This window comes from Stegodyphus dumicola, chromosome 5 (genome assembly GCF_044657685.1).
Source record: "Stegodyphus dumicola isolate Sdum_Otavi_A_Nest chromosome 5, ASM4465768v1".
NCBI classification, from domain to species: domain Eukaryota; kingdom Metazoa; phylum Arthropoda; class Arachnida; order Araneae; family Eresidae; genus Stegodyphus; species Stegodyphus dumicola.
The window spans coordinates 139,437,630-139,453,319 of record NC_140772.1 but is presented as its reverse complement, the minus strand read 5'-3'; the positions used below and the strand labels follow the sequence as shown (position 1 = coordinate 139,453,319).

Genomic DNA, 15,690 nt, shown 5'->3' with positions numbered 1-15,690 from the left:
CTCGACAACCTATATTGTTATATTTCCATTCTACAGTGTGTTTTAGCCCACAGAATAACATTATCTACATAAAAAAAGTTTGTGACACTGAGGGTCTTCTCAGTCATTATCCTCATGTCATCTAGAATGATGCTGAAAAGGAGACAGCTAAGGACTCCTCCCTGGCCTTGTCTTAGATGCTTATATTGTGATGTTGCATTTACAAATTTTGTCAAAATAAGGCCTAAGAAATTTTTTATCCATTTTAACATGTTTCTTGTTCTCAGGTTACACAGGAGGAGATTTCTCCAGACTTTATCATAAGCCAATTCAAATCAATCAACCAGGACAGCCAAAGTGGAATGTTGCCAATGAAATCCATCCTTGACCGCCTATTGAACTTGATTGATGATTTGGTTGACTGATATGTTGGAGGGAACCCCTCTGCTTGTCATTTGTATTATGTCATTATTGCTCCTTTTGTATCTCAGAAGTTTCATAGCCTAATCTCAGCTATTTTGTTCTGATATTTTGGAGCATGTGTTGGTGAAAGATATGGGTGGCCTATAGCTACTGATTGAGATTATTTCCATTGGTATAGAATCCATTTCTGCCAGGTTAGGTTAATGAGTTTCAAAAAACTGTCCTTGGTTATATCTCCTAGGTTCTTGATAAATTCTGGGAATACTCTAACAGGACTGGCCGATTTTGTTCTTCATAGAGATGATGAGCATATCAAGTTTTTCCGTAATGAAAGGATCATCCATTGCCAACCATTCTTAAGTTGCTGGATGGCTTCTTATATTTCTGCTCAGGATTTCCCTTTGATCCTCCATGCTGACTTTCAGAGAGCTAACAGAGGCATAACATTTGCATGAAGACATGGTTACTTTGGCTGGGTTGATCAGAGTTTTGCTGTTAAAGACTTCCATTTGTGGCTTTTTCTGTCTTACAAAGCCCATGTCCACACACTTTTGGCTGGCTTTGATGATCCTTTTTATAAATTTTTCTGCCGACTGCTCTGGATTGTCACTCATTATGCTTGGTAGAAGATCTGCATTTAAGATTTGGTTGTATTTTGTCCAGTCCTTTTTCTTAAAGTTTCATCTTTGTAAGTGAGAGACAAGGGTGTTACCTTCTTTCAGACTGATTTCCAAAAAGAGAATGTGATGCCCACAACGTTTCACTGCATCTTCTAATTTGAGAATAGACCTCTGTGTAAGACTTACATGGACCAAAGCTAAATAAGATATGCTGTTGTGGCCAGTGAGAGTTAGGAAGGTGGGGTCAGATGCTATCTGATGTCCAAGTGTACATATGTGTGTGTCTTACATAACTAAAAAAAAGATTTGAAAAATGTAACGAACAAAAAATGTAAAATTCCTTACTCAGCATTTATTTTTGTAATTGTTGGTTGTAGATATGTGCTTCCAATAACAAAAGTGTTTTAAAAAGTATTCCTTTTTTGGAAATTTCAAGTTAAAAAAAATTTTGGACAAATAATGAAAACTAGATTTTAATGAAGTCTCCTGGCTCCTATACTTATATTTGGGAAAGTTTTATACTTGTTATGAATAAAAATACAAGAAGTTTGATTCCCATATGACCAAAATTGTTCAGAATATTTAATTTCAAAATTTGTAATTTTGGATGTCATTTTCAACTTGCCTTGAGGAATCAGTTAATTAAGTTAGAATAATATAAGGAAATAAGTTTAACTGAAGTGCAGCAAAAAAGTGTGTTTAATTTAATAGGTCGTACAAGGAAGTCATGTGGTTTCCTCATCAGATTTTTTTAAAACTTTATTTTATTTTATTTTTAAAATAAACTACTCTTTTTAACATTGTTTTTATATACAGTTCTTTAAATCAAAACTCTGAATGCTTAATTTCCTCTGTTTCATTACTTTTTATTTGTATCATAATAGTAAAAAATCTCATAATTGAGCATATAAAATCATTTTGAAAGTAAAAATGTTTATTTATCATACTCTCAATAAATACTTTTTTAAAATATTTTTTTTTTGGTAGGCACTCAAATTCAAAATTAAAAGCTGCTACAGTAATTGGAAAATGGGGAGGTGGGTCAGTAGTTCAACAAAAGTTTAAATTACTTATACCTTAATTTTTGTATTTGATTTTCAATTTATCAATATTATGTATGCTTTTAAAGAAAAATCACTAAATAAGTATTTTAGACAAATTTTCAAAAAGTAACAAAATTTAGGTTTTTAAAGTAATTCAGCTATTTCTTTGATGCACAGTCACTGATGAAGAAAGGAATTTAGAATATAGCTTCAAAATTAATTAAAAATTTCATTGAGTGGAAAATTAATTGAATCTAGAACTTAATATAGAATGTCCTTTTTCCATATATTATTTAATTCGTTTTTTAGCATATGTTTATTTTTCTTAGGGATAACACTTCCCCCTGTGATTTAAAAAAAAGCCAGGTATAATTTGTCATATAATAAATTTGTCAATATTAAAAATATTCACAGTTTTGGATCACTGGGCTTTTTATAGGTGTACTTTAAAAGCTTTTTTCCCCCCACTTGTAAATGAAATTCATTCTTTTTTTTTTAAATTGCGAATTGAAATACTCCAGTCCATTGAAGAGCTCTTTCCAAAGCTTATAAAGGAGGATCTATTAAAACTTTCACCAAAGCTTCAGAACAGTGAAATTCTGCAACAATGTACACAATATGATGTGCTTAAGATTTTAATGATAATCCTTTTTAAAGCTGTATGGGCATTTTTTTAAAATTTACAGTTATCAAGACTTATCAAAAATAAGGACAAATGAAAGTAATGAATTTAACAAATACCAACAAGAATGAAGTAATGACAGGAGTAAAAGTAATTAAAAGTAATAAAAGCAGTTGAGAAGACATGTGCAACTGGGGCAAGACTGAGAAGAACACTTGAAATGGTAAATACTTTTTTCCTATAGCCAACATTTTTTAAAAACAATAAGATTTTCATTTGGTTCAACCCTATTTGAAAGTATAAGCCTTGTTACTAAAAGCCTCTGCATAGATATATCAATGAAAATAGTTCTGGACTGGTAGTATGCACAGAATACTGTGAATGTGATAGCAGATGCTATTACTGCATTTGACTTGAAATTGTCACTGTAGCAACTGGGAGTGGATTTACCAGGCTACTTTTGATTCCTTGGAAGAGCAAAACAGTTGTTTTGCCAAATGACTGGATGGTGCTTCACAATATTATTGATTTTAAAGAAAAAGAAACTGTCAAAAAACAAGAATACCAGATGTTTTAACATTTTAAATGCTAAACTTGTTTTATCTTCCTTTCCATTCAGCCTAAAATACCTGATCTGACTGATATGTTAGCAGCCAGAGATTTATGTAGAATTTGATATAAAAGTATTATTTTTAAAATTATTTATCATGTGTCAACAGTGGCAGATGGTCTGAATCAGTGACCTACTACTGATATGGTGCTTAATGTGTTAACTCAAGTTTGAACTAAGTAACATTGTTCGAATGCTTTTGTAAATATTCTTCTTTAATGCCATTTATAAATATAGTTTCTTCATTTCTGATCATATTGTTTTCTGTGTGTTCTTTTTGTTTATGATTTAATTTTCATTACCACACTAATTTATTCCTTATATTAAACTGCATGAAAATGCAGGTAAATAGTTAACAGTATTTTTCATTTAATTATAAAATTGTTTATTTTTTTTCCTTAACTGCATTTAACAATGATTTTAATTTAACCATGGATGCCATCTTTGGTATTTATTACCCCGGTAAACTATGTTGTCAAATGCCTCAATCTTATCAGAAGTTTTTGATAGCATCTCCTCGTCAGTCAATAAATTTCCATGTTTCCTGGTTTTTAATTTATCTGAATTTAAACCTTCTCTTTCAAATACAGTATTGGATTATTGATTATTAAAGATCAAAAGAGAAAGAAAGGCTATGAAGAAAACATTGTTAACAAGTTCTTAAAAACGTTTCGGAAGTGACATTACCATTTCTTAGCAAAAATTAAATCTGCATTAAGTTTAATTTTTTCTGAATGATTTTCAGCTTCATTTTTCAAGTTAATTTTGTTCGAACTAATGTCTTTTTTCCATCATAGAGATCTGAAGAACATTTTGTTAATATTTAATAATAATTAATAGCTAAATTAAATGAATTTTTCTTTAAATCTTTAACTTGTGCACTGCTAAGTTTACATAGATTATTATGTGCACATTGATTAATAATTTTATTTTTATTATGTTTAAAAGCATTTTGAGAAATAAAAGCTTTTCTTTCCTACTTGGGTTATTATCAATAAAAAATTTAAGGAAAATTGCATAATCAAAGGAAATTAGCTTAAAGTAAAATGTAAAGAAAGATGTTACATGTTAAGTTAATAAATTTTATATGAGAATTATGTTTTAATTTAATAGTATAGTGGTATAAAGTCGCTTTAAGTCTATTTGTCAGTTTGGAGTTCTTTTGAAGTTATATCACAAAAATAAACCTCTCAGTTATTCACATTTTAAAGTTGGTGCTATGAAATCGGAAGTTGATACTTTTTAAAATTGAAACAGTTTTATTGCATCATTTGTGGAAGACATTCTTATTGTTCACTTTCAAAGAACTGAAACCTTCAGTCATAATGAATATTAAGAGTTAAAATCTTAATTGCTTGATGATTTTACAAAATTTGCCAGGTATAGCAAAGACTGTGTGACTGCATGTAGAAATATTTTAGTTATTTATAAATTCTTTATTAAATTTAAGTCTTAGTGAAAGAAATACCTTAATTATTTTCTTATGCATTGCGGTTGGAATGAAGCATAGTCAAAGTTTTTAAAGCACTTTATTGACCATTTTCGTAAATATAGAATATTTCAACACTTGAGCTATGGTCAGATTTGCTTTTCATTATCCTTTTGATTCTAGCAATTTAAAGGATTATGAAATTTTATTATTATTATTCAGTTCAGTTTTGTTACTTGAACTTACTTTCTAGTCCATTAGTAAAATGTAATGTATTATATAACTGCATTTTATGGTTCAGATATGACCATTTTCTCATAGAAAAGTATCATTTTTGTAGTTGTGTATTCTTTTTGGCTATATTATTAGATGTAGTTTGAAGTGTATTTATTTTACTTTCCTTTGAATAACAAAGAGTTTAAGTAAAATAAATAATAAAAAAAAATTCATTTTAGGTATAAATGTTCCACGTAGTCGTTTTCTACCTGTGAAAAAGACATCTGACCTTCTTCTGGTTAAAAGTAACTTGTATACTATGCAAAATGGATCATTAGTAATGAGTTCTTTGAGAGCATTTCCAACCGTTCCTCTAGTCAAACTAGGAGATAATCATTTTGCTAAAGTAAGTATATTCATTTTCTTAAAATAAGGTTATTTTCTCACATATATTTAATGAATAGCTACCATTCAATCTATTCATTAAATATACGTTCAGAGCTATACATGAACAGATAGATGATGTTTAAGAAAGGGAAAAGCAGCATTATAAAAAAATCACATAATGAGAGGTTAACAAATGCACATCTGAGTTCTTTTAAAGAGGATTCCAGAATTCATTTCACTGGTGGCATGAATTCACCATATGTAATGAAGAATGTTTTTCTATAAAGGAGTTACTTCAACAGCACATGAAATTTTGATGATTTGTGTCAGTTGATAACAAAGTAAGCCAATATTTGCATTACTTTTTGTATGGCCCTTACATATGTTCAACCAATTAAAATGATAATTAATTACATTCTTTGATAATAAAGTATTAACATAAGTAATTTTCTCTTTAACTAGCACAAAAAACTGTATTTAAAACATTAACATGAAACATATTTGTAACACAAATTAAATCCTTAAATTAAGTGTCAAATATTATTTCAAAACTGTTATATTAAAGGCTGTTAAACAAAATACAGTCAAAAGTCGTTAATTCGGACACCCATAATCCGAAATGATCTATAATCCGGACCTCAAAGCTAAAAACTTTCTGCGCATGTGCCGCGTCGACACATGCGCATAGGCATTTACGCTTGCACGCAAGACCTTTTACGACTGCGCATATGCGTGTGCGCAAGTGCAGAATACGTTTTCGCGTGCGCGTTTTATGTATAACGGCTGGTATAAGCTAAAATTATCTAATTATCTATTTCAGTTAATGTTTATGATTGCGTTGTTCCTTAATCTTTGAATTGGATCCGGCTTATTATTTTTTGCAGATTGTAAGAGCAATACTATAAAAGTAAACTTGAACTTTCGATTATGTCGAATAGAATTTCCGATTCTGGAGCTCCCAAAGGATCGTACAAAACGAAAGTATGTTTCGATGTCCATCAAACAAAAAGTGGAATTGCTGCAAAAAATGGATAAAGACATGAAGAATGTGACAGAGAGGTTAGTGAAAACGAAAAAATTTCGATTGACAAGTTAGTCGATATTCTCGGCACAGCAATTAACGGAACTTGAACAGCGGAATTTTGTAACTGAACAAGAAATTATGTCTGCTTATAGAATTAAAGAGAAAGTATAATCACATAAAACGAAGCAACTTAAACAACTTACACTGAAAGAAATGTTTAATAAAGTAAACAAATAAATATTAAGCTTTTTTTTTTTTTTTTTTGTAAATTTTGATACCTTTATATCATAATTGTTCTTTATTTCATAAATTACAGTTTCATATTTTTAATTTTAGAATTTCTGCATGCTATCTTACGAGATTTAAACTGATGATCTATAATCCGGAAAAATCGATAATCCGGAATCGCCGAAGTCCCGACGAGTCCGGATTAACGACTTTTTACTGTATATGTAAGTCTTTAATAATCAGACTGGATCGAATGTAAAATAATAAACAGAGAGTGTTATTCCACACAACGTTTATTGACAAACACCAAAGACGAACTGATACATAATTATGACATCACAGTTTCTTTTTACAAACACTACTGCCATCTATTGGCAACCTAAGGATACATAGTCATAAACTTAACAGCTGTAGATCAGGGGTGGGCAAAAGTTAGCCCATGGTCAAGTGCGGCCCTTTAATTGCTTAATCTGGCCGATTATGAAATCTTGTGAATTTGGCCCATTCTGAAATCTTTTCATCACTTTCCAACCCGATTTTGTATGTAAACTGCTGAAATCAGCAGCATAAGTGTGCATCTACTGTTACAGTCTATTTTCGCATATGTATATGTGACATACTAGTGATCAGCCTAATTTGAGAATCTTAGAAATGCTAGAAAACATTCAGCAAGGAATATTATTCTATCATTGCTTGCAGCATTAATTTAGAAATTGAACAGTGACATATGAATATTTAGATAAAAGACGACTGATTAGAAAAGGAGCTTAGGGAAAGAACGTTTTTCCACTGAATTTTTATTTGAAAATGAAGCAATAAACATGCCAGTTATTTGATGACTCATAGGAACAGATCCTGTGTTTTGTGTATTTGTAATTGTTTTAACTGTAATTGTATTCTTCTAAAATTTCTACTGGGGAGAGGCTTTCCCGTACCATGTTTTGCAAACAATAAACTTACTGAATCCTGCCTCCCCCTTACCATATCCTGCAAACAGCAGCAGACATCACAAAAGATCCTTACAGCTCTTCCGGCATGATGCACTGAAAAAGGTTTTTTGAGCTACTGTTAATAGTATCTGCCTATCCCTGGTCTAGATTAAGTATTTTATGTGTAACCATCTTATATTTGGAAATGCTGTTATGCATATTAGAGTACTGAATAGGCAAGAAAGTAAAAATAATTTAATGTGAAAAATATCGACATTAAATGCTATATTTTGCTTTTCTTTATAACATTTTTCAGTGAACAAATTATAGTTTAATTTTTTTTAAATAAGCTTTTATTTTATTTTTAAAAATCAAACTGTGACTCTTATCTGGGATTTAATTAATCTCAGTTAGTTCAAGTTAAATTAGGTATTACATAGATTCTGTGGATGAGTTATTACCACTAGAATAACTAAAACCTTAAAGAAAACAAGCACAGATGTAGTTTAAATTTATTCTATTTCGCCACTTGTGAGGGTTGACTAAAATTAATACAACATAATGTACCAGTCAGCTGGAACTGGCTGAGAACACAAGCTTTCTTTAATACTGTTCTAATTAGTATTATATCTAATTCTAAACAGAGGCTACAGAATTCACCTTAAGAACTTTACAGTGGCTCAAAATTCTATCTATTTTGCAACATTCAGTCTAACGTGAGACAGCAGTTATATGTCAAAATAGAAATTTCACAGCAAACAGTGTTAGCCTGAATACTCTCATTACCACTTATACACTATTCTTCTAGTTTTACAATAGAACTGCTTGCCATTTAAATCTACATAAATTCTGGAATAAGTGAACCTCATGACAAAATAAATAAAAACTTTGTAGTGAAACTCAAATATAATGCCACAAAACTTCTGATAATTCAGACTTTAATTGGAGGAAAATGTTGCAGTTCCAAATGGGTCCTAGTTAACCTGAACTGAGTACATTATAGAAATATGGCTAAGTATTAAATTGAAAGAAGAGCTGATGAATAGAATAGAAAGAAGAGCAGAATGATGTCCTAAATTGATGCCAGTCAACAGGGTATCAACTTAGGACAAACTAGCAAACTAGTGTTGTTACACTGAAGCCATTCCAATTGAACATGTTAAGTGATTATATATAAATATTATAAAAATATAAATATATATTTAAAAATTTTACTTTTTTTGCAAAAATTAATTGATCTTGGAGTCTGATTTTATAATTACAGGTTAAATTTTTGTAACATGTCTTCTAAATACGCTTCACTGTCTTTAATTCCTTGAAAATTTCATTCATATATGATTCAATTAACTGTTATTGGTAATGCTTTTATTCATAGATAAAGTATAGAGTATTTCAGTAAATGATCTGGAAATTATTCTTTAAGTTATTAAATAAAAAAAAATAATAATTTTTTAGATTAATTTATTAATATTTTTAGATTAAATCATATCAAAAGAGTAGCTCAAAAGAATTGAAAGGTTCTCCTTCCCATAGAATAGCAAAGCAAAAATTTAATGACAGAAATTGGTTTGATACAATTATCATAAGTTACTGAATGAGTAAATCTAGATGAGTTTTCTTCATTTTAACTTTTAAAATTATATAGTTATGTTATGCTGAATGATGATCTGTTATTTTAAAGATATACCTTTTTGTGTTTAAAGAATTTTCAAAGTTTACATTTATTTAAATTTATAAAACAGCATGTAAAATAATGTTTTATAATATATAAAGTTTTCAGTGCTTATGGTGTTAACAGCAAAAAAGCCAAAATTTACCAAGAAAAGAAGACATAGTTGCAACTTTGGCAGCATAACACAAAATAATTGCAACTCTATGATGTTGCCAATAAGCCCCTGTTTTAGATTTTTTTTTGGAGTTTATTGTTCAATCATGGGTCTGTGGGATCTGCCAAACAATTAAGTTGATGCAGTTTCAACAAAAATGTAATATATTGTTAAATAACCATCGCTGTTCCAATTTGCATGAAATGAAGTTTTGTATGATACAGTTGAAGAGTGTATGATGTTTCACAACAGCAAGGCACCACCTGTATTTGTATTTAGCAAAGTTCATGTGGTGGCAGAAAGTTATAGTTCAGGGTTTAAAAAAAAAAAAAAAAAAATTAAAACTATTTTAGAAGTAATTATTAAATATTTTCCACCTGAAATAAAGAAATGCTATCAAATTATTGCCAAAGTTAACCAGTTCATCTCCATTAACACATACCTATTTTTATGTACCTATATTTTTATTCATTTATTTCTCATGTCATTATTTTTATTCATTTATTTCTCATGTCATTATTTTTCTCTAGGTTCGAGAATTTTTAAGGAGGTTTGCTAGCATTCCAGATATGCTAGAATTGGATCATTTAACTGTTTCAGGAGATGTTACATTTGGGAAAGATGTATCCTTGAAGGTACTGTAAGAATTTTCTTATAGTATTTCATAAAAAACATATGTATATATAACTTTTCTTTCAGTTATGGTTTCTGATATCAAAATATTTGAAGAATTAGTATATAAATAGTGAAAAATGTTAAAATTTTATTAATGCTATTAATTAAAGAATTAAATCAAAACATAAAAATATGTAAGTAAATAAGAATATTAATATGGTATATCAAGGATGGCCGAACTGCACTATGATAGAAGATGCATGGTAGATTTAAAGAATGTTCGAGAGACACAGCTGGATTTTCCAAGAGCTGCAAATCCATTTTTATTTAAAAAAAATAATGAATGTATGAAGTAAATTAATTAGAATTTTGCATTTTTATGTAATTAATGTGTTTTTAGACTTTCCCAAATATGAGATGATTTTTTAGCTTCAGAAGTATTCTTTAAATTAAAAATCAGAATCACTTTATAATTAATGCTCTGTTTGATTCATTTCAAATTCAAGCACCTTCTTATTTTAATAGTGAAATCCATTAAATATTACTGCTGATTTACATGTACACAAGTTTCTGTGAATATTTTTGAAAGGAAGTAAAAAAAGGTGTTTCTTTTTAAAATATTATTTAAAACTCGTAATTGAGTTATTATAAAATGTAAGGAAATAATTCTTTTAATACTTTTCAATTTTTTTAACCTTTAATTTCAACAATACATATTGTAAAAATTCTTTTTTTACTACTTAAATATGCTCTCATTGCTTTACAACACCTTTTAACAGATTAATTAAACAGTTTTATAACCACATTTGTTAACAGAATTTTAATTTAAGTTCACAGTTAAATGTTAAGGTAAGAAGTGTTAAATGCAGTTAAATGTTAAGGTAAGATAATATTTACAATCATCATAAATTTAGATGTATTTAATAACTAGATTTCTTCACAGTAACATACACTGGAGTTCACGAATGAATAAATCCTTCATTTCCAAATACATTTATAAGTAATTTAATAAATATTTACATATTTTGCTAAAGGCAAATACATGGTTTTTTCAAGGATATGTATAAATATCCATATATTTTTAATATTTTTCATTTTAGGCAGGGGCAAATCTTTAATTTCTGTGCACTCACTATTTTTCGAGTAAAGTAATTTACAATACATTTAAAAGTCTTTAATCTAGACTTCCATAATCCGGACCTCAAAGCTACAAACTTTCTGCGCATGCATAAACGTATATACCTTTACGCAACATAATAAGTTTACGCATGCACGTTTAATATATAACAGACAATATAAGCTAAGCTAAAATTATCTAATTATCTATTTCAGTTAATGTTGCAGATTGCGTTGTTCCTTAATCTTCTAATTGGATCCGGCTTATTATTTTTTGCAGACTGTTAGAGCAATTTTATAAAAAGTAAGCTTGAACTTTCGATTATGTCAAAAAGAATTTTTGATTCTGGAACTGCCAAAGGATCTACAAAGCAAAAGCATGTTTTGATGTTCATCAAACAAAAAGTGGAATTACTGCAAAAAATGGATAAAAGCATATCCTTTGTTTCTCTAACCATTCCGAACGTCGCGGCGCGCAATGAACTGGAAATTGATCTGTCAGCACTATCCTTTTCTTCAGGGCAGATGTTTTTATTTTATTCGGCTTATAATTCCTTACTAAATGTAGTATTTCATCTCATTGTACTTCGTCTTTGATATGATTTAAATCAAATTCCTCGTCATTATAAATATCACGAATACACATCAAATAGTTTTCTGGTTGCAATTTTCTAATTTCGACTATGCGTAATGTATGCTTTACGCATGCGTGCGTTGAAAAAAATTTTTAATAAAGTAAAAAAATAAATATTAATTTTTTTTGTAAATTTTGATACCTTTTAGATCAAAATTGCTCTTTTTTTCATAAATTATGGTTTCATATTTTTAATTTTTGTAATTTCTGCATGCCATCTTAATTTAAACAGATTTAAACTGATCATCTATAATCCGGAAAAACTGATAAACCGGAATCGTCGAAGTCCCGACAAGTCCGGATTAAAGACTTTTGACTATATCATATATCAGAATTTTTTACATAAGAAATATGTATAAATGTAAATTGAATAAAATTTGCATGCATTCATGCTTTCTTGATGTGACACGTTCACCTGGTCACATCATTTTGACCGCACATGGTACTTCCTCTGAATTACAGGATTTCATGGAAATTTCAGTTTTAAGACAAGTAAACCCAAAGTGATTTTTTTTTCTTTTATATAAAAGTGTTTAAAAGGAGCAACTATTAAGCATCTCCCCAAAAATTTTTAAAAAAGTACATGTTACAATATTATATGGATGAAAAATTTTGATATTTGGAACAGAAAGTAAAAGTAGTGAATACTCTGTCAAGGGAAAGAATTATACAAATTTTCATGCTTATACCACATAATTATAAGGAAGTTGAAGTTTAAAGTGTGTTATATTTTTGCAATATTTTGATATTTTAAAGGTACCTTAAGGTATTTTTCATTCTTTATGCATACCGTTTTTGCTAAAGTCTATATTATTGTAGTCTAATAGCTTAGAATTTTATAAAACAAACTCATAATCAAAATTGCAGTAGCAAATTATCGAAAAATAACCAAGGATGTGATTTTTGCATAAATGCCACTAAAAAATGCAGATTGCATTATCTGACAATGAATGTTTCTTTTATGTGGAAGACATTAATTCGATTTCGATTTGTGTGGAAATACGATCAAAGCGCTGTCAAGGATGCTCTGGTTGTGAGCAATAAACACCCTATCTGGAGACCAAAGCTTAGAAGCACTGCTTCAGTCATAGTGCAGAATTGGCCCCTCCTTTTATTCTTATCTCTGTGTCCTGGATAGAAAAATGCTACCTCCCACAACCATTTAAGAGGGAAAAGTGTGGTCACGACTAATGCCAATACAACATTATTGTCACTGGTCATTGGATATTGTCATTGGTCATGGAGGGATTTCCTAGCTAGTAGCCAAAAAAATGTTAAAGTTTGACAGTGAAATACAAGAACCTCAATTAGGAGTAAAATTGCTTTTACACCAGATCTGTCTTTTCTTAAGTATTACATTTTCCATTCTTTATATAACTTTATAAGGATCCACATATTACACTTGAAGAAATCAGAGTTGAGCATCAAAAGAAATTATTACAACTAAATATTCACCTCAAAAGGAATTTTGTCCCAAAATTGTAACAAAATGTAGCTTTGCATTCAAGATGGGACATAACTTCTATTTTAAACCCAGAACTCCCACAGCAGGTAAATGCACAGTCATGCCTTGTTCTATCTCCATGTTTGTATTCTTACTGAATAGAGCTTTTCTAATTGATGGCACACAAAGATTGAATACACAAGAAAGCTCATAATCAGACACTCAATAATTGAAACACTCATAACAAATTTCAAAGTACACATTTTCCTCTTGGAGGTAACAAGGATTATTCATAATCTTCTAGGAAGTAAAGCTCCTTGTTTCAGTAGAATCAGTAACATAATAATAGAAGAAATTTGTCGTTGTTACTCCCAGTTTCATACAGTAATTTCTGAGAAAATACTCAGCTTTCCGAATAGTTTGTAACATATCTTATGTTAGCTAACCAGTTATTAGGATTTTGAACTTTACTATAGTTTCTTTCCATAGTCTTCACCAGAATGCAAATTTGCTTTGTCTGTATTTAAGTTGAGGGTTTTGAATCTTAAAAGGAAAGAGTTTCTGGCACTCATGCTTGCTGTTAGTTTTTCGCTAGCTCTGTTTAAAAGTAATATTTCAGCTTTGGCATTCTCACTATCTGATGCTTTAAACTTATGCACCAATAAATTAACTGAGCAGCTTATTTCATATTCTACTAAATATGTTATCTTAGACTATGTCACCCTTGTCTGAATTTATCTGTTATTGATTAATTTAATCTAGCAATAGTGATGGTTCATCTGTAACACAGATTGTCCCTTTTGTGTTCTATTTCTGACTAAAATAAAAAAGTTACGAGGAGTATTCAGAAAGTAAGGAATGTTTTAGAGTTAAAAAGAAACAAAGTACAAGAAAAAAAATTATATTCATCAGAAAGAGCGACTAAAATTCTACTTTTCTACATAGTCACCAAACTAATTGAGGCACTTATCATAGCGGTGGACAAGCTTTGAAATTCCTTCGTCATAGAATTCTGCCACTTACAATCTCAGCCACTCAGTGACGCGCACCCGCAGCTCCTTGTCGTTGTCAAAGCGCTGCGTTGCTAGCCAGTTTTTCATTCTTGGAAATAAGTGAAAATTACTAGGTTCAAGATCGGGACTATAGGGCGGATGAGGAAAAACCTCCCATTTGAATGAATTAAGGAGTTCATGAGTGCGGTTTGTCGTGCAAAAACAAAATTTTGGACGTCAACTTTCCTCGGTGCTTGTTCTGAACTGCTCTAAGGTTGCGCATAGTTTGACAGTACTGCTCAGAGTTTATTGTGGCACCACGTTCGAGAAAATCAATCGGAAGCACACCTTGCCTATCCCAAAACACAGTCACCATAATCTTCTTTGATGACAAGGTTTGCAAACATTTTCTTGGTCTTTTGGGGGAACATGTGTGCCCCCACTGCATGGGCTGTAATTTTGTCTCGCAATTCACGTGTCTTACCCACGTCTCGTCACCAGTTACAATTCGATCCAGTAATGAATAACTATGTCTGTCATAGGCCTCCAGAAATGTCAAAGCTGTCCCCATTCGCTGACCTTTATGGTGGTCTGTAAGCAATTTCGTCACCCATCTTCCACAAAATTTGCGGCGGCCTTGCTTTTGTGTGACAATTTCAAACAACAAAGTCCATGGAACTTGTGGAAAACTAGGTGAAAGCTCCGTTATTGTGAAATGGCGGTTTTAACGAATCTTTTCATAAACTTTAGCAAACAGTTCGTCAGTCACATTGCTAGGGCGTCCACTCTTCTCTTCATCATGAACGTTAGTTCGGCCATTTTTAAACTGAATGCACTATTTCCAAATTGAACTTTCATTCATTACGTTGTTTCCGTACACTTCACTCAGTTGCCAATAAATTTCCATAGGTTTTAGGTTTTTTGCCAACAAAAACCGTACCACAGACCGCACCTCACAACTGGCGGGATTTTCAATTGCAGCGCACATTTTAAATTTGAATATCAATAAAACAGGCAGCATGGAAATGTTCCCGTTGTGATGGCTGGACACCGACTGAGATGCAGAGCATGTAGACTCCTAAATATATGTGATCGCCGCGCACCTAGCGACGTCAGACAGAAATGTTCCTTACTTTCTGAATAGCCTACGTATTTTAAGTTATTGTTATCTTCTCCTGATAATAAGGGTATTAATGATCTTACCTCCTTCTACCCAGTTTGTTTGATGCTTTGTTTAACTTCTCAAAGATTAATTTGTGGAAGAGTAATATGTAATCTGACAAAAGCAATTGTTACACAGAATCCCATGTAACTTCCAGATGAGCAAATCAGTAGACCATGCAATTGAAAATGCTGTGTATAATACTACCTCTGGTCAGAACTTAGGGAGATGAGAGAAATCATTTTGCTTCACATTTAGTAAGACATTTGCAACATATGATGGCAGATATTATAAGTACTTTTATAAACCTGGGAGTGGACATGAGTATCTTTAAAATTATTTCCCTTACCTCACCAATAGAACTTTATAGCTGATAACTGACTCCAAAATG

The 15,690-nt window shown here is 30.7% G+C and overlaps 1 protein-coding gene across 1 annotated transcript in view; it reads left to right on the top strand.

Annotated features, from left to right (window-relative positions):
• Positions 1 to 15,690, top strand: part of LOC118183877 (UTP--glucose-1-phosphate uridylyltransferase-like) — a 106,333-nt gene that overhangs the window by 87,333 nt on the left and 3,310 nt on the right. The window contains exons 13-14 of the mRNA XM_035353486.2: positions 5,182 to 5,348; positions 9,867 to 9,971. Coding sequence (XP_035209377.1) covers positions 5,182 to 5,348; positions 9,867 to 9,971 — 272 coding nt within the window. The remainder of the gene's footprint in view (positions 1 to 5,181; positions 5,349 to 9,866; positions 9,972 to 15,690) is intronic.